This window comes from Parus major, chromosome 3 (assembly GCF_001522545.3).
Source record: "Parus major isolate Abel chromosome 3, Parus_major1.1, whole genome shotgun sequence".
NCBI lineage: Eukaryota > Metazoa > Chordata > Aves > Passeriformes > Paridae > Parus > Parus major.
Genome location: NC_031770.1, coordinates 56761721 through 56780868, shown reverse-complemented (window position 1 = coordinate 56780868; position 19148 = coordinate 56761721). Strand labels below are relative to the sequence as shown.

Genomic DNA, 19148 nt, shown 5'->3' with positions numbered 1-19148 from the left:
GCTTCAGGCCTGATTGCCTGAAAAATAACAGTAAATGCATGAAAGGGAAGCAACAAATATCTATACAAAAATGGTACTGACATTTGGCACCCAAAAGAATTTTTAGATGACAGAGGTCCCTGATGATGAGTTTTATTTGATCCTGGCGTCATACTGCTTCCTCATGTAGGATATGTATATATGTACCTCCTGGGTCCTGTACATGGCAAAATGTACAAAAGCTTCAAATGCTCATAACATAATATAGTAATCAGGCTTTATGTGATCAGATGGTAAAGAGCCTTGTGAGGAAATCTTTGGTTAAAAAAAAGGGCATAGCTCTCAGGTGGTGATGAATTTATTTAAATCAGTCGGATATTACAGGACATTCATGACTTTAAAATCATCTTTATAGGAGGTTTTTCTCAAGAGTAACAAATACTAATAATAAATGTTTAAAAAAATCAGAAATACAAATTATACCATTAGACTTCAAGTTAGCTTGTTGAAAAAAAAGTTGTGTAAGACAAGCCATTCCCTTTGTCATCCTCTGCTTAGAAGGTATCTTCTAAATAAGCAGGCTGGGGTTCTTTGTGTGATATTTTTATTCTTCCAAAATGAAAGCAACCCAGCAACTGTGCCAGTTAATAATAAAATTAATAATATAATTACATAATTGATTTGCTTTCATGGAACACTTGCTACAAGCATTAGTGAACTGCAGTGTAATTACTACATATATGAATGCTAAAGCCTGTAATATTCATGGTTTTGCTTGGCTATTGGTGCCTGCGTTATGACATTTAATAATCCTGAATGTAGTTCATTTTAACAAAAAATGACATTTTATTGATCCAATAAACACAACATATTCCTCTTTAAAATTAGATCGAACCTGTATCTTACTGTATATATTTTCAGTAGTCAGGGACCAAGAAACAGCTTGCTGATTTCGGACAATTTGCCTTATATCTACCATGAAAGCAGCTATTTTCACTGCTCAGATTGCCCCAAGAGCACTTTAATAACGATAACAAAAAAACCCCAAAAAACAACCCAAAAGCTTGAAGTACCTAACAGGTGAATGCACAAATTAAACTAAGAGAAACTGAATTATTGTCCTTTCCTAGGACGCCTCGAGAAGTGAGGGATGGAAGCTCTGTGTCTTCCATTGGGCTGGGATTCCCTCTGTGGGTCGTTCCAGGTGGATTTCTTTGCGACTGGCAAGATGAGGTTATTTATTCTCAACAAAATTGTTCAGGCTTAGCCCCCACTGCATTTTTGTAATTTGAGTTTTTATAGTCTGGCAAATGTGGGTGCTGTAGGATTTTGACGTTATATGTATTTATTTAAAAAGACAAAATACAAAGATCGAAGGTTTTGCGGTAGCAGAGATTAATTCCGTACAATTTTAATTTTACCTAACGTTTGTCTTGTCTGCAGACTGCCTTCTAACTCTGAGGGATGAGCTTTTCCTCCCTGACCTCGGTTGAGAGCCAGTTTTTAACTTTGGGCTCGTTTGCATAAGCATTACCCATTATTTTAGCTGGGGGGGTGGGTTAAGGTAATTGGGTAAAGGATTTTCATGAGCACCACAGGCCGCTGAATTGCTGCGTGCAGGAAAGCAGCTGTTGGTGAAAAAAAGATACCCAAAAATGGGTAAAAGAACAGAAGTGACCCAACAAAAGTAAGTCGTAGACAAAAAAGCCGAAACGGTAGCGTTAGCGCTGCCGGTGCCGTCACTAACCTGCCGGAACCCTGTCTTGGCGCGGCAGGTTTGCAAAGCGCTGTGCTGCTCTATCCTCCCGGGCCACAGGCACCGGGCTGCATTTTATCGGGCCTGAGGTTTAAGATAACGAGTCTAGGAGCGGTTCCGTTCGTAACGACGACCTACTCTCTCATTGCTAAGAAATACTGTTTGCCCGAATTCGAAGGACGGGGGTGGCCGCGGGGTGTGTCACCTGCGGCTCGGCCGAGCTCAGCCCCCGCGGCTGGGGCGGAGGACGGGCGGGCCGCGGCTGCGCCGTGACAGTCGCGCCGGGCCCCAGAACGCCGCCATGTTGCGCCGCTTCGCCGCCGCGGGCAGGTGAGAGCCGCGCCGCGCCGGGGAAAGCGCGGGGCTGGGCAGAGCCCCACGCCGGGAGGCGGCGGCCGCACCGCCCTCGCCTCTGCCGCCGAACCGGGGACGGGAGGGCGGCAGCGGGGGAGGAGGCGGCAGGAGGGTCGTCTTCTCGTCCCTCGGTGTGTGCCCCCCGCCATTTCGCGCGCAGGGAGGTCGCGCTGCTGCCGGCTGCCCCGCACGCTCGGCGCCGGCCCGGGCGGGGGCTGCTGGCGCTCGTCCTTGAGCGCTCTCAGGTTCTGCCCGCGCCATCTGCCGAGGAGCTCTGGCGGCCTGACACGGTGCTGCCAGACCCTCCCGGTTTTGCGGGCCGGGGTCGCCGCACTCGGCCGTTCTTCGGGGTCCCGAGGGCTTTGCTCGCGGTGTGTCCCTGGCTTGTGTCAAGGTCACCGGCGATACGGCGGCGGGCCTCAGAGCTGACCGTCCTCCCGGCCCGGCCGTTCTCCTCTCGTCGTGGCCCTTGTCATGTCGCATGACAAGTGCGAGGTGTTAAATTGGGGAAGGGCAGCACAGTCTGTGCCGGGCATCGCGGCCGTGACGCCCCGTGTGGTGTCCCGGTACCCCTGTGGGGACAGGGAAACTCGTGTCCATGTGAATGCTGGAGAGATTCAGCCCTGGGAACACGGGGTCTGCAGGTTTTTTAGCGTCTTCACTTCCCTGTACACGGACCTTATGGGTAGCGAGGGAAGGACGTTTCGGCGACATCTTTGCTTCTATTTTTAATGAATAAAGATTAGGTGAAGCATTGAATGTCGTCAGGTTGCTACTGGCTTTTTATTGCTATCCCTGCATTTCCATCACGTGCATACTTGGGAGGGTACATGAGTGTTTGCCGTGGCCTGGAGGCTCGGTTTGAGAAGCACTATCTTCACAGTGCAAAGCCCTGTGTTATGTGACCTTCGTGTGAATTCATCTTTGCAGTTAAGCTGAAGGTATGCTTGCTTTAAACTCTTGAGAAATGGAAATTTGGTTTCTTTGGCTAAGATATCACCCCAGGTACTTAAAGCAGCTGATCAACAACAGTGTATTCAGTCTATTTCACTGATAAAACCTAAGTTTTACTGAATAAGACTACTTCCTTCTGTTTTGTTTTTTTTCTAGAAGCAGTGCCAAGTTGGTAGCACCCTTGGGGTGCTTGGTTTCTAGACAAAAGCACACTCTTCCTGACTTACCATATGACTATGCTGCACTGGAGCCTCATATTAATGCAGAGATCATGCAGCTGCACCACAGCAAGCATCATGCCACCTACGTGAACAACCTGAACGTTGCCGAGGAGAAGTACAAAGAGGCACTGGCAAAAGGTTTGTATAATCACAGTCAGCAGGTGAGATGGAAGCTTATTGGTGTAGATGATACAGGAGAACAAAAAAAAAAGGGGGAATATTTTCTTCTAAAAGTTCTGGGTTATATCATTGCAGTATTGTTAGGGGAAAATCTTTTATTGTAGCTTCAGTAGTACTGATAATTGGAAATCAAATGTAAGTAAAAAGCATGAATTCTGTTCTCTGTAGTGCTGTAAAACTAGAAAATGTATTGATTGTTGTGGGTTTAGTCCATACTCCATTAGTAACTTGAACTGAACAGACACTGAGTCAGTAGGAAATTGCAATCATTCTGCTGAAAAAGTACTTTGCAATAAAAGGTTAGTAGCAAAGTTAGACAAAGGGAAGTTTGTCTGCCTTGATAGTTTCCACATCAGATGCTCTGCTCAGTCTTGGTAAATAATGTCAGTTGCCCACAAGTGGAGGTAGGACAAACATACAGTTAATGTATACAACAGGCAATGAAGAGACCTGGATTTGGGTGTCAGTTACATCACTGGGTCAAATTAAGGAGTTATGTAGGTCGCAAGCCCGTGTGAGACACCAAAATATGCAGGAAACCATCCCATGATGGAATTTTTTGTTACAATCTCAAAATTTGAGATAACGCTGCCTTTTGTGAAAACTTCACAAGTGTACCAGCGCTATACTAAAACATGAGATGCATTTTTTCTAGACTTTGAATCTTTCAGTTGGACTGATGAAAGTGTGTGAAATAACAGGTATACCTTTCTAAGAAGGTGGAATATTTTTGGGGTCTTTTTTGCAGTTGTGATGATCTTCTTAAAAGGTATTAATTTACCTCAAATAAATGATTACTGTATAGACTCACTTCTGTCTGCTTGCTAGGTGGCTTCACAGAAGAATTTAACAGCTTGGACTTGAGTGAAAGTGAGAATTGCTGATACCTGAGTAAACATGAACCATGCATCCCTTGACAATTAATTACCAGTGTATTTGAATAGAGAATGGGGCTTTTCAAGTACCTAAGTGAGCCTAAAAATAACTTGTACAGTCTGAATTAATGAGCTAATGAGATTTGATTAAGAATCAGGTGATCAAGACTGACTGCTGCCTCGCCCTGCCGTGGCACATCCAAGAAAGGTAGATTCTGGAGATGTAATTAGTGCAAACACAATTGGGGAGGCAGCCTGAAGTGTAAGAAGACAGTGTGTCTGCTGCTGCTATTACTGATGCTGTTAAATGACAAAAGCTTCAGCCACTACTGGAGGCAGACTTTCTGGTTATCAGAAGCATCCGCAGTGTTCTGGATCCTTTGAGTTATTTCTTTTAGAAATTACAGCTTTTGATAGCATCTCATCACTTGCTGTTGAAATGTTTTACTTAGAGGTGGAAATTAATTTTTCCTTAAGGATTCTGCAGAGATTATTTTCCAAATGGATTACATATTGGTTGTGATGATGCACACCAAAGCAGACAAATAATTACTCAGGATATTTGTGATTGTGCAGTTTGTTAGTTTTTTTCCTAGTTGGTATCTCAGTGTACCATGTGCAGTATTTTGACCCTCATTAGGAAAAATTCTAAGACTGGGGCAAAATCTGAACTACTACCTCATTCTGTCAATATTGTCATTATTTTTTCATGTTAAAACTAAATACAGTCAAAAATGTTTCTGGGCTGTATATCAGTGTTGGGTTGCATAGCACATCTGATCACTATCTAATAATTTTTCCGGACAGCAGAACCTTGTCAGTGTCTCTTACTCAGCAATAGAAAGTAAAGTATTCTCCACAGATTATCTTTGATGTGTTCTTCATTTATCTATATCTGTGTAGAAAACTCAAAGCCATCCTGTTGGCTTATGTTGTCAGTTCACTTAAAAATGAATTTGCACTTCTGTGACAGCACAGGACTTTGTTTCAACATAAACTGGTCTTGAGTGCTGGCCCATCAAAATGTGTCAGATTTGCTAATTGAAGGATATTAACTTGAACCTTATTTTCATTGGAAACTTGCTCCTACCGTAATTTTCCCTGCTCTTCTTTGACCATCATGCGACCTGTGATTGCACTCTTAGAAGGAAATAAATGACTTAGGCTGAAAAACTGAGCTGACTACTCTCTTGAGTGCTTTTGAACTTCTTGTCTTGGTTTACTGAATTTTCCATGGATTCTGTACCAATAAATTCTATACTTCTGCTGTAATTTAAGGGCCAGTTACCCCTTTTCAGTTGCTTTTTTTTTTTTTCCCCAGTGCAGAGCTCAGCAGCACAAATTCTATTTTTTAAGGACAACAGTAAAATGCCATTTCTGGTTCCTAGTGGTCCTGAGGAGTGGTTTCTTCTAAGAAATGTGGAATAAAAAGTGATGAACACATTATAGGCATTCTAAGTTACTTTTTGATTTCTGGCTTGCTGTATGTTGTATGCTCTGGATGAACTTGAAAGTATCATTAAGGCATGCAAAATTCAGGAAAAATGTCCCAAAGATGCCATCTAAGTGGCAAAGAGAGACTTCTTATCCTTAACCTGATACCTAAATCCAGCAAATAATGTTTTTACACACTGCATTGGATGCTTTGTTTCAGTGCTGTACGTCTCTGTAAAGGTTGTGAGGAAATGCTGAGAGCATAGAATCCTGAGTTAAAGCCTTAGTAAAAGATGTACTTCTGCTTTGAGGCTTGTTTTCATGTCTTTGTTGTTGAGGTAACTCAGAAAATTTCTACCACTTAGTCCTGAGTGTGGAGGAAACAGCTCCCCCACTGATTCCTTTCTAAAAAATGTACTGGAGTGGTGGAAAAAAGCTTTAAAAACCTTTGAAATGCTTCAGTATTTTTAAAAGCCAAAATAGTAATGAAAACAGTTATATTGAAGTTGTGCAACACTGTTCAGAGACACAAGGCCACCAGTGAATTATTCTTCAAGGAATACAGAATTTTGTGGAGGGAGAGGAAGTACAGAGTTGTTTGATCTTGATTTCAGATGCAGGATTCTGTCATGTATGGTAAAATTATTTGGGTCACTTTTCTGTGAGTACCTCCCTCCAAAAAACCCCAAATGAAACCAAAGATAGGAAGAAGAACATATTGCATATGTGCTCTTGTGTGCTTAATGACTTTTCTCAAGCACAAGCTGTTAGCCCTGTAAATTGTTTTAAGAACTTCAAAAAGGCTTAGTTTGCGAATCAGTGAGCTAATGGGTGAGTAATATTCTTTCCTTGTAGTGATGATACTGAAGAATTTACAAATGCTGGGTCCTCAAAGAGTTCTGTCTGTGCTCATTGTTTTATTCTTCTGTAGAATGGCTGTAGATCTTACGTGGGCTACCTGATAGTTGCAATATTGCAGATCACTTACTGCAGCATAAAAAAGGGTCAAAGATAATAAATCTTTAATAGAGTTTGTCTGTGACTGTCTAAAACATGGAAAACAGTACAAACCTTACGTTTTCCATTGATAAGTTAGATGCTTGTAGAAAGATTTGGGGAATCAGTGGAGGCCTAGTAGAAACTTACTGCCTGTTGTGTTGATGATAATGTTTTTATTTATGTATTTTTATTTTCTGTATCCTTAGGTGATGTTACAACTCAGGTGTCACTTCAACCTGCACTGAAGTTCAATGGTGGGGGTCATATCAATCACACCATCTTCTGGACAAACCTTTCCCCCAATGGTGGAGGAGAGCCTAAAGGTTAGTGCGTGCTGCAGTGGTTTATTGCATCAGTATTAATTAACAGGTAGAATTGATGATCTTTTTTCTCTTTGAAGGAGTCTAAAGGATCTTTATTTTTCAGAGTTAATTCACCTTTCCATGTGACAATTTCCAAAATTCTGAGGTATTCAGGGGGTTATGGATGTAAGCCATAAGTATAAAAAACTACATGTACAAAGTATTTTTAATTTATAAAGCTGAGTATACAAAATACCTGGCAACTGCTGTGTATATCCTTTCCACCTTCATAGGAGAAGATACTTATACAAAGATGTGCTGATTAAATTGCCATATGTACTCGGTTCACAGAAAGGGAAGAAATGTGCTGCAGATCTATCCAGTCTAGTGGCTGGAGTTATGCTCCAGTTTGGATAGGGATAGTTTAGCAGTTAAAGCCTAAAGGAAGACATCCCCTGGGGAGGATAGAGTACTGATTACCTAAAGTGACCTGCAATTAAATGTAAAGGCCCTTTAGTACAGATCTCACAAAAACTGTTGTGATAAACTTGAGAGGTTTTGATTGAGATTTATATGCCTGTGGAATTTCTGTGCTTTTTTTTTGCTAAAGGAGAATTGATGGAAGCCATCAAGCGTGACTTTGGTTCCTTTGCAAACTTCAAGGAGAAGCTGACAGCTGTATCAGTTGGTGTTCAAGGATCAGGCTGGGGGTGGCTTGGCTATAACAAGGAGCAGGGCCGCCTACAGATAGCGGCTTGTGCAAATCAAGACCCTTTGCAAGGAACAACAGGTCAGGTTTCTTTCCTTACCCTCTGCTTCTGTAGATTTGATAGGCAGCTGTATGACATCTGAGAAGTGGTTTGTGGACAGTGTTGAGAAGAAATTGATGGATAAATAGATCAGAAGAACCAAATGTCTCTTCTAGAAGTGAAAACACAGTTTTTAGAGCAACATTTGTGAAGCAGGACTTAAAAACTGTGAAGAGCAGAAGGATTAAGTGTCCTTCTAGTCCAAGGGAAAATAGATGGGCCATATTGTGATAGTGCTTTTTGCATGTTTTGAATATTTTAGCTTCAGCTTCCTTGGATTTTTGAGGAACTGGAGTAACTTGCACTTAGCAAGCAACGTTAAGCCTCTTGCCTTCAGATCTTTTTTCTCTGGCAGAGGAGCTATTCACAGCACTCTCAGTGGAGGCCAGACAACAGGAAGATGAACGTAGTAACTATTGTTCCTATCTATCCTGGGTTTAAAATGAAGCCTTATAATTTGCTTCCTTTATATTGACAAAGAGTAATGAGTATTAACCAAACTATTAACCACTATGATGTGGTTAAATGTTACATCTGGATAAGCAGCATAGTACTGGCAGTGATCTTTTTCCAAGATATTCTTCCTTAGAGAGACACAGAAGTGTTAATGGCAGGCTGGACACCCTTCACAGAGAGGAGGTCATGACCAGTGAGAATTTGCCTGCACTGTCAGTTTGTCCAAAGCATTTTGCAGATACATTTAAAAGATGTTCTGCAGAATTCATAGAGAATGGCAAGGAATTTCATGTATTGCCAGCAGTCTGTTTATTGCCTATCAGTAGGATGAAATGAAATTACAGATTTAGTATAGGGACATAGAGTATAATGGGGGTAAATTTCACCCTCCCTCCTGTGAAAATTTACCATTAAAAATTCAGTGACAAGGGTATTTTAGCACAAAAACAAGGAGGTAATTAGGCTCTTAACAAATTGACTGTAATTAAAGTATTGGAAACAAGCTGGCATAGCAAGAAACCTTTATAATGTAATTTTTCATTAAAGTGCTTGCATAACTGTGCAAAAGATAGAAACCTTTCGAAAATGACTTCATCTGGTTTTGGTTATGTCTTCAAGGCAGTTCCAGAATATTTATAGATGTGTTTACCCAAATCAGCTCTTTGAATTTATGCCCTGTGTCTGTGTGTGTGTGTATATGTGTGTGAACACTGTTTTATAAAATACTGCAATAAGCACCAGTATGCTGCTGAGCTCTTTGTCTTCCTGCAGATGAAGACTCAGAAACAGTACAACTTGGGGATGCAGTATAAAACTTTACATGTAAGGTGTGTTTTCATACATTTACAGAGTTTATCCTCTTTTTTCACAGGTCTCATTCCTTTGCTAGGCATTGATGTATGGGAACATGCTTATTATCTTCAATATAAAAATGTTCGACCTGATTATTTGAAAGCCATCTGGAATGTGATCAACTGGGAGAATGTATCTTCAAGATATGCAGCTTCCAAAAAGTAGAGTGGAATTCTTGCACAGACTACTAAAATGTCACCAGTACTACTCTGATACCACTCTTGTAGTAGTGCTTGTGGCTTACAAATGAATTGTTCTACTGCAGAAAGCACTTCACTCATCCAACAAAAGCATTTCATAATCAAGCCAAGTGTCTGCTTGTTTAATTCTGTGAAGGGTATTTACTTAGAGTTCTGAAGCTTTAAACTGTTGTGCAACAAAGGGAGACACTTTAATCTGTTCCATTGCATATAGAAACATAGGTCACCTTGCTGAAGCTTAATGGATTTCCTTGTTGCACTAAAATACCTAAGTGGAAATATGTGCTACTGTTGCTATAAACAAATAAAACTCAAAAGAAGAATCTTCTATAACTGTCTACAAGAGACTCATTTTTAGAAATATCTGGTCTAGTTACTTGATTTTGAAGCAATTGGAAGAGAAAAATGCCTCTTGTAATTTGTTGTATTACGAGCTGCAGAGCTTTCATGAAGTTTGAAAAGATAAATGGAAGGGGAAATAGATGCTGCTCTGCCTGCCTGAATTGATTGTTTGCAGTCATCCCTATCCCTTCTTGCATCTCTTTAATGAGAACTTTGTGTATCACACTGATGCATGTTGGAAGCATTACTTTGGGCAAGAGATTACAGTACTGGCTCAGGCAAGTTGTTCATCTAGGGCCTGAATGTCAGCATGTGACACTCATTTCATACTAACTGTTCAGGTATGTCTTAGACCATGCTCAAACTAAAAGGACTGATTCCATGCACATACCAGTCTCTGCACAGCCATGTTGGTGAAGCAGTAGTAACAAATTAAACTTGGTGCTTGAAGCAGGGACTAAGTGACCTGTGTGATGTAATAGAGCATGCCCATGGTCTTGAAAAAGAAATGGTTGGCATGTTGTGCTTGGTGTCTGCTTGAAGGTGAAGAAACTGGAGGTTTTTTCTGTTCTTTATTACGTACGCTGAGATACCACATAGCAGAGATGAAAAACACTGGTGGAGTGCTCCTGGATATGAGTGACTGCTGAGGCAGGGATTTGTTGGTGAGTGCTGTAATGTGTGCGCCAGACATCCTGGTACTCCACACCAAAGGAACAGGAGGTAAATACGCCTGTAGACTGGAGCTCTGGAAAGGAGTGCTTAAGCTATGGAGGAAGCTTGAGTTAGCTCCAGGTGGTGAGGCTTTAAACCATGGAGAGCTCCTCAGGCACAGCCAACATTTGCTGAGGCTCTAAAAGCAGTAGTGTGAGACCCAGCAGTGCTGGTAGGGCTCAGTTTCTGCTGTGCAGGAGGTTAAGAAAAAGTTCCACTGGTGTCCTGCTTTCAGTCAGCTGGTCAGTCCTGCTACCTTGTGTCCTGTCGAGGTCTGAATGTGGAAAGTCCTCAGCTCTATACAAAAAGCAATGCCTGTGGAATAGGAAGATGAGAACTCAACAGCTGTTGAAGACAAATAGAGACAGTGAAGCAGTGAAAATTATTTAAAGCTTGTTCTGGTGGACAGCTGTAAAGGACAAAGGTTTCTTTGTGATTCATTTGAAGTTAGGGCTTAACTTAAAGTTAAGCTGTCTAATTCCGTATTGCTGTGCAATCTGGAAAAAGTGGTTCTTGTGGCACTATGAGGTGGGGTATGTGCCTGTAATTTAGCAAGTGTGCTAGCAAAGCTGTTGACTGGGCATTGAAAGTGTGTAAACTTACTAATTGTGTTAGGCAGTAAACTTAGAATTGCTGCTGAGAACTAGCACTTTGTGTTACAGTGGTTGCTGTGGAGATGGGCAGGTCTTTCTCTTCCTACATGAATGGAAAAGCTGGAAGGGAAAACCTTATAGCTGATATCAAATGCCCTGCCTGGATAAGTGTGAGACCTGTTAGTCAGACATGAAATTAACAATTTGTTCTGCCTAGACCTTCCTAACCCCAGTGGTAAAAATATTTGTGTAAAGTCATCTCCAACCTGATCTGTGCAGAGTGTCACCGGTGAGCATGGAATTACTTGCAGACTTGATCTGCATGACAGGAGCAATGAGTTTGCAAATTTCAGTGCTGGATTAGTCTTTGACCTGGACTAAACAGAAGAATTGCAAAACTGCATGTCGCTGATGAAGATGCCATTTGTAGACACAGTTTATTGTGTTAAAATGTGTGTAGGCCACACTGTTTAAATAAAATCTTGGAATAATTTTCAAGAGGGGAACAAAGTGCCAAAACCTGGGAAACCCAAAACCTGGGAAATGATAGTGTGTCATGGGCTGAAAGAACAGGGTGCATCAGGGTGACCCCATCATAAATACTTGCAGGTGACAAAGCTGCTGTGCACAGTGGCTTTGTGTCTGCATACTGCAGATTGTGGTGACTGAATGTTTTTTAGAGACATGCAGTTGGTTCCAAAAGGGCAATACACTGCTGGGAAATGCAAGTGCACGTTTGTGACTTTTTGCTGACCCATAAAAAGACATTTGAAGGCTAATATGGATCATAAAGTCTGTGTATCTCATTCTGTTCCAGAACAGATTAAAGTAATTCGAGGCCAGCCAAACTGAGCTCTTGCAGCCTTTCTACCACCCCCATGGCAGGTGATGCCATGGCCAGCTCCAGTGAACCCTCAGGATGGCACCTTCATTCTGCTGGAGAATGAGGGGTCTGTGGATGTCTTTACTGAGCATGCAGAAATGGAAATAGATCAAAGAGGCTTTTTCTCTCCAGCTTCTAATTGCCACCTTACAATTTTTTATTTTATCTTTATCTACAGCATGTATTAAAGAACCCCCAAAGTAGTAAAGCCCCAAACTGTCTCCAGAAGGTACAGTGACACAGCTTGTGAGCTGGTATGCTCTCCTAGATATTAAAGCCTCTTTATCTACTGATGAGTGGCTTGTCTTTATTTTGCATTCAAGAATTTAGTTCTCCCTAGTGGAGCAAAGTAGGTTTAAAATGCCACTGTGCCCTTCTGCTAACATTTTACATGCCTGTTGCATTGACCTTGCAGCAGTTAATCATTACACTCCTGTAAAGTGAAAGAGTTGTATTTGCAGTCATGTCTAATACTGAGGAGATAAAAATACTGGTAACTTGGTAGGCTTAACCTGCCTTTTTCTTTTGCTTAATAACTAAAAGTAATGCTCCCAGGTTTTGTCACAGCTGTTACTCTTGTTGATTCAAAAAGCAAAGGGTTCTGTAGGAGGAGTGTGTGCACCTGCAGAGCTGAAGCAGCTCCAGTGCCAGAGACTCAGAGCTGTGCCTTCCCCACTAGGTGGGAGTGTCTGTCTGTCTTACTCTGTTGACTTCGGGCTTGTGAGTTGAATTTCCAAGGTTAGGAACCTGGATATTCTCACTGCTCAGGAGGGGATCTGTTTGGATTTCCACTTTCTAAATAATTAAGGTGACCCTCTTCAGTGAACAGTATGTAGGGAGGAGACAATGCTGCTGTGGAGAAGGCAGTTTATAGTAATACATTCAGTCAAATACAGAATTTACTGTAACTAGAGCCAGGCAGGCAGAGGCTAGAGGGAGGTATTCCTAACTAAAATGAAGATGCTTCTAGGGCTCCCATCTGCCTCACTGGGTCCTAAGTGTGTCAGTGTGGGAACATGCTGTATGTGACATCCTGAATGGTCTTTCAAGTCCAGAGACTACAGATTTAACTGTAGGGGAGGAAGACTGTCACATTGCTTAGCACAGAGCTTTGCAGTTACAACTGTGCTGCTTTATAGCAGCTTTTCACTGGATCTTCTCACCTAAAGAGATGGAGAGACCAATTAGCACAAATTGGTAAACCTGCTGCCTGGACCTGCTTGAGCTGGTGGTGGACCCACACAGCCTTGTGACACCACAGAAGCAGCTTTGACATGTGTCCTACTGCAGTGTTGTAACACATGTCTGGACTGATGGGAAATCCCTGGAGTTCAGAGAACTCCCTACAGCACAGTACTTGGGAAGTCTTGACTTTAGGGATATGTGAAGTGACTGGCAATCCCCATAGTTGTGGGCTCCTGTTGCATATGAATTCAAAGAGGAAATGAGAGTTTTCTGAAAATATTAATTTCTGTGGAAGCATACAAAAGTTGCTGGTTATTACATGTGGTATTTGCAGACAGGTTGGAGGCTTTCAGAATCTGGCTTCCTGTGAGGGTATTTTGTCCCAGTTGGAAAAGTAAAAACTTTGAAAAGTCCAGGTCTGTCTTCAGTTAGATTATGATTCCTTAGTCCTTTCTTGTTTTTATCACATTTTTTTCTGAGGAAGAACCAAGTCTGTACTTCCTTGGCTTCTCCCTACCTCTCCTGAGGTCCCTTACTGAGTTCCACTTCCTTTGGAGTATGCTCTGCAGTTCTGTTCCTCGCAGCTGTGTTCCTTCTCATCAGCTGCTCCATACCGCTGCATCTTAAGGGTTTGTCCTTTATGCTACTGGCACTAGGCTGTAGCTCTAAAAGGTCAGATCTAGAAGCAAGTAGCATGGTAACACAGCTACTTTTATCCATAACAGTTGCAACACTCAGAAGATTACTGGACAGGAATTTCAGTTTTGCCTTGTTTTTTTAAGAGAAAGTTAAAATTTTTTTATGCAGTTACCACAAAAAAAAATACCACCGACACATCAGAGGTCTGCAAATGAGAAGGCAAGAGCAAAGAACATCTGTTCATTCAAGTGTCAAGATTTGGAGGTAATCTCACAATTCTGAGAAGGACTAATTTGTACTTTTCAATACTTGAACTTAACAGGAAATAGTGATGTTGCAACCCTTGTTTTGCCTCTAGAAATTCAGACCTGAGGTAGCTGAAAGCAAGGGCTCCCAGTTTTTAGGAATTTTGAAATTTGGCTGTGGTCAAAACTGGATTCAATTGACAACTTGTCAGTGTTTCCAGGAATCCAGAAGCTCCCCAGGCCCTACAGCTGTCAGGGAAGTCTGGTGTCTTGTCTGTCAGGGCAGCTGTTGTGGGCTTCAAGCCCCAGGCTTCTCCAAAGGTCATTCACATACAGCTGTTTCAAACAAAACATTTTAGACACATAAAGGTATTGTTTAAGAAAGCTCTCTGTCTCTCTATGTGTCTGTCTTCTGACTAAATGCTTCACTGGGGTATTTCCAGCCACTCTTATCCCTCTAGCAGAAAAGTGTTAAGAGGCTGTAGGGAGGAGAGGAAATGCAGTCTTTGTTTCCCAAGTCACTGAGAGGAGCTTGCTACAGAAGGACTTGAACTTTATTCCATCTGGGCTCCCCCACCTCTTCCTGGGTTTAATTGCAATAGCTTCTACTGGTATTTACAAGGAAATGTATTCATGGATTTCTGCTTATTTGTTTTTCTTATGAAAGAATAAGGGTCACGAAACTAAAGCTCTCACCTGGGCTTTTTTGGGGATGAAGGGATATTATTTATAAGAGCTTAAGTGTAGGACTTGGTGCTTGTTTGCATAGCTAAATAAAATTGGAACAATCAACTGGAATTAGCCTGTCTGAGGGTCAAATGCTCCAATGGGAGTTTTCACTTGCCTTCATGAGGTCGAGCTCAGTTACAAGCAGCTCAGGGCCTGAATTGCTGCTTTTCTGTGTTACCTAGCTGGGAACTAATCCCTTGTTCCTGGATTTTGTTTTATTAGAATGTAAGTCATAGCAGTTAAGTGTTGGTTGCTGTCCATCTGCTGATGGCCCTTGCTGTCCCAAATGCATTTTCTCCAGCTTGTGTGAGACTGTGCAGTGCACATGGAGTATGTGAGTGGCAATCCCATGCCTTGTATAGGGAAAAGCACAGGATATTAAGTGGAACAAAATGTTTTTGTTTCAGATGTGGCTGTCTGGCACAGACACTGTGGAACAGATAGAGGTGTGGGCTAGTGATGAGGGCTCAGCCTTGAACTGATCCTCGAAATTAACATCTGCATCTGCTGATTCTGAGCTGACCTGCCCAAATTTCTCTCCAGTGAGCTCTGATGTCAGCTTCATTAGAAAGTAGCATATTTCTATGGTCCCAGAGAAGTATCCAACAGCTAGATCATGTTGGGATTTAGGACTATCACATCAAAGCCTTCTTGCCTTTGCCTGAGCATTTTGCATCAGCAGCCAGTATGTCACAACAATGCAGTGATCTTCCTGCTGTATTTTTTTATTCCAAATCCCTAGAAGTTCACTGTAAAGCAGTTTTGCATGGGTAGAAAAAAGCAAAGCTGCCCATGTCCAGCTGATGAGCTGTCCCTATGTACTGCATCCAGGAGCATGTTTTTTAAGTGGTTGCAAAGGGATTCTCTGGATTACACCCTTGGGCTGATCCTGACATCAGGGCAGCAATATGGAGAAGTCCTAGTCTGGCTGTTACTCACTTGGAGCTTCTTGTTGAGTCTGAGCTGGACCTGGCATCTGAAAATCCTAGTCCTGCCTGTAATCCTTAGGGATTATAGTTTTAGGGGGCTAATATGTGTATGTGTCTAAATATACAAATGTGATAACAAACTTATCTCTGTGTGTGTCATTCTGTTGACCTCTTCTGAATGTTTGGAGAAAAAAAATGGCAGAAAAACCATCTGGTTGCACTAACTCTTGCAAGCCAACATCTGGCTGCCAGACTTGAGAGGCTGTGTAATCTCTGCTCATGTGGTTTCCATACTTTGATTCCTCACTACCACTGAGTGCTGCAGAGGAACTCGTCCCTCGTGGCAAAGTGTAATCTGACAATGTGTTGGAAGGGCAGAAGGTATCCACCATTAGACTTTGTTAACATGGAAGTGTTTCCAGGGTAATCCAAGTGGCAGTATATATGCATGGTTCTCACAGTGCTTCATCACTAAAACCTTGGCCTTAAAAAGCTCTTGCTTGGGCTGGAGCTGTGCTTGCAGTTGCCCATATATATTGTAGGGGTGAAATGTCAGTCTTGCACTATGAGTGAATAAAGTGAATAAAGTGAATAAAGTGAATAAAGTGAATGCTTCTGGTTAACCTCTGAACTGAAATTCAGGAAAAATACACTTTGCTTTCCTTACACACCACACACAAACATGCAGGGAAATGACACCTTGTTTCTTGCATCTTCGATTTATTTGTGGATGAATGAAAAAGATGAGATGACTGTGGTTCATGCAAAGAAGGAGGATGTAAGTGCTGGAGCGTTGCCTCTGCTGTCTGGGTAAGCACTTCAGACACTCCAAAATTCAGGAGAGCAGCATGGAATTCACTGCTGACCATCTCCCACTGGTGTGCCCTGTCTGCCATGGCAAGAGCATTTCAGAGGTGAGGTATTTTGAATTCCTGCAGCCAAAATGACTGAAATGCTTGTTAGCTGAGGTAGTCAGGCAAATGTGACCCCCTCCAGACCAGTGCCCAAGGTACTCCCGCAATGAGGAGAATCTGGACATCAAAAAAATACTGTGGACAGTATCCTGACTGCTCAAGGGGAGCCATCTGCCCTCAGCATGATCTCGTTCCACGAACTGAGCCCCACATCCTCTTTCCAGTCCAAGCATTTGGTGACTTCGGATGAATTGGCGAGACATTTTGAATCAGTCAACACCCCATATTCAGCCTTGAACTGAATAATAAAATAATGAAATAAGTTATTTGCTTTCCCAGTCTTGCCCAAAGCATTTTTCAGTTGCATGAAACTATTTTCTATTGGCTTGAAAGGGGAAGAGGAATGAAATAAATTTGTTGACTGAGTCAGAGAACATGTAACAGCAGCTAAACAAGAACTCTGATTTACTGATTTTTGTCATGATTAAATTTAGGCTCCATCTTCCATAGACATTCAGGCTGTGGAATGTGTTTTTTTCCAAAGGAATTCATAACTAATTTGTTCATCTCAAGTCAAAATGACTGCCTTGGTGGCAGTTGGCAGTGACATTTGGGTTATGTTAATGAGAACAAAATTAAATATAGTGCAAAATTAAATTTAGCAGAAAGTAGGAACCAGTGACATGAAAAATAAGTGAAAGAGAAGAAAGAACTACCTGTCAGACTGCAGATCAAAGGGAGAAAATTATTGGAAAGTCCCAACACTAGCTTTTTTATAGTTTGGGGATTTTTTCAAACCTGTAACCTGAAAACTGCGATAATAATTTTCTTTTTTGGAGCCACATAACCTCACCTTCTGTTGGAGAAACAATCAGGTTTTATCCTTCACCTTGACCAGAAAAATAAATGCAGTGGAAGAGACAGGGAGAGGAAGAAGGCTCAGTTTTTGTCTTACATGCTAATTTGCAAAGTTCTTGACAATGGTAAAAAATCTGTAAAACTCTTCTGAGAAAAAAGCCCAAATGAAGGAATCAGAAAAATAATATAGCTGGAAAACAACAAAACCCAAAAAAGGAAAAAAAAATGGTGCTTGTAGAAAGCCAGATAGTTGGTTATCTGTTGCAGGATATTTTTGGTGAAGATTTAAAGCTGCCCACAGAAGTTAGTAGTATCACCACCATCCACTCAAAACAACGCATCACCTCCATTGCCATCATGTGTCAAATTCTCAGGTTGCAGTTAAGGATCATCAAGCATGCCCTAGCCCTGTCAGAAATAATCTTTAAGAAAAATATGTCAAATAACAGAGAGGCCCCACTTAGACCACATGATATCCTATTGTCACATTTTTTTCACTCTCAAATTGAACTAACATGAAACTAGGCAGCATTAATGTGTGTTGGGACCCTCTGCTCTCTTTAGCTCCTTATCACGAAAGGAAAAGCTCCCAGAAGAGCCTGTAGCTGCTTGTGAGGTTTATTGTCTGATGTGTCGACATTCCAGCTTCCAACATCCACCTTTCCTGAGTGACAGCACTTACACAGCCCAGATCCTCATGTCTCAAGCAGAACAGGCATCTGGATGAATCCATCAGACAGCTGTATGTTAATCCATGATCTACACAGGCAGAGAAGAGCACTTCCAGCAGGAGATGGTATTTATTTCCATAGAAACAAAATAATTCATTTTATGTCACTTTCTTTGCCATGTGGCAAAAGAGAGAACAGACAATGGTAACCCCATCTGCTTCTTGTGGTCTCTCATATGTCAGTGTGTAGAGGTCTAAATTCTGAACAAATATATTCCTTTCTGATTTATGTTAAATTGTTCACATGTGGTGTTCATAGCCAAGAATGCTATGGAGTAACAAGCCTGCTGCATTTCAGGGACCTCTCTATCAGGCAAGTTTCAACACATCTCTAAAGCTGCAGAAGTCCTTGAGGTCATGCCTGCTGGTCTTGTCCTGCATTCTCAGCACATAAAACTTTAATTCTTAACAAGTCCTACAGGAAACTCCAATTGCGATTTCCTTAAGACAGAGGACATCAATACATTTCAGAAGGAACGTAAGCAGCAGAGACCAGAAAAAATGCTGCTGCTTTCTGAAAACACATCAGATTGTATTTGGAGAAGGCTTGAGTATTTTGAGAAGTGTTTTGTAATTTTTTGTTGGGAACTGATGGAGTCCTTAGGACCCCCAGCAGCATGACAATGGTCTGTGAATGTCTGATAATGCTGGATTAGAACAGCTGTGACCTTGTGGCTTCTCTCTCTTCTTTCAGTACCACTCAGAAAATTAAGGTTATGGAATTTAATGTGGCATAACAGTCCAAGCAATTATTGCTGGGGTTGTGGTGGTGTCTAGAAGGTCATTGCCTGAACCCTTGGCCTGAGATAAAATTAGTATTAAAAGAACCCTCTGTGTAAGTAGGGTAGTAGGGTCCAGGAACTGCTGGCTGTGTGTGGGATGGATGAAGCTGTCTGCCTGCTGCCCTGAGGCACAGCCATAAATATTGCTGTGATAATGAGAGTTTGAAGAAAAATCTGAGACAGTTCTTCCTCAGAGGGATGCTGACTCAGAAGAAGATTGAATAACAATACATG

General features: G+C 41.8%; 1 protein-coding gene across 1 annotated transcript; it reads left to right on the top strand.

Annotated features, from left to right (window-relative positions):
* Positions 1-1862: 1862 nt before the first annotated feature.
* Positions 1863-9705, top strand: SOD2 (superoxide dismutase 2). The gene is made up of 5 exons (XM_015621376.2): positions 1863-2065; positions 3200-3402; positions 6959-7075; positions 7665-7844; positions 9191-9705. The coding sequence occupies exons 1-5, from the start codon at positions 2037-2039 to the stop codon at positions 9334-9336; spliced, it is 675 nt and encodes a 224-aa protein (XP_015476862.1). The 5' UTR covers positions 1863-2036; the 3' UTR covers positions 9337-9705.
* The last annotated feature ends 9443 nt before the right edge of the window (positions 9706-19148 follow it).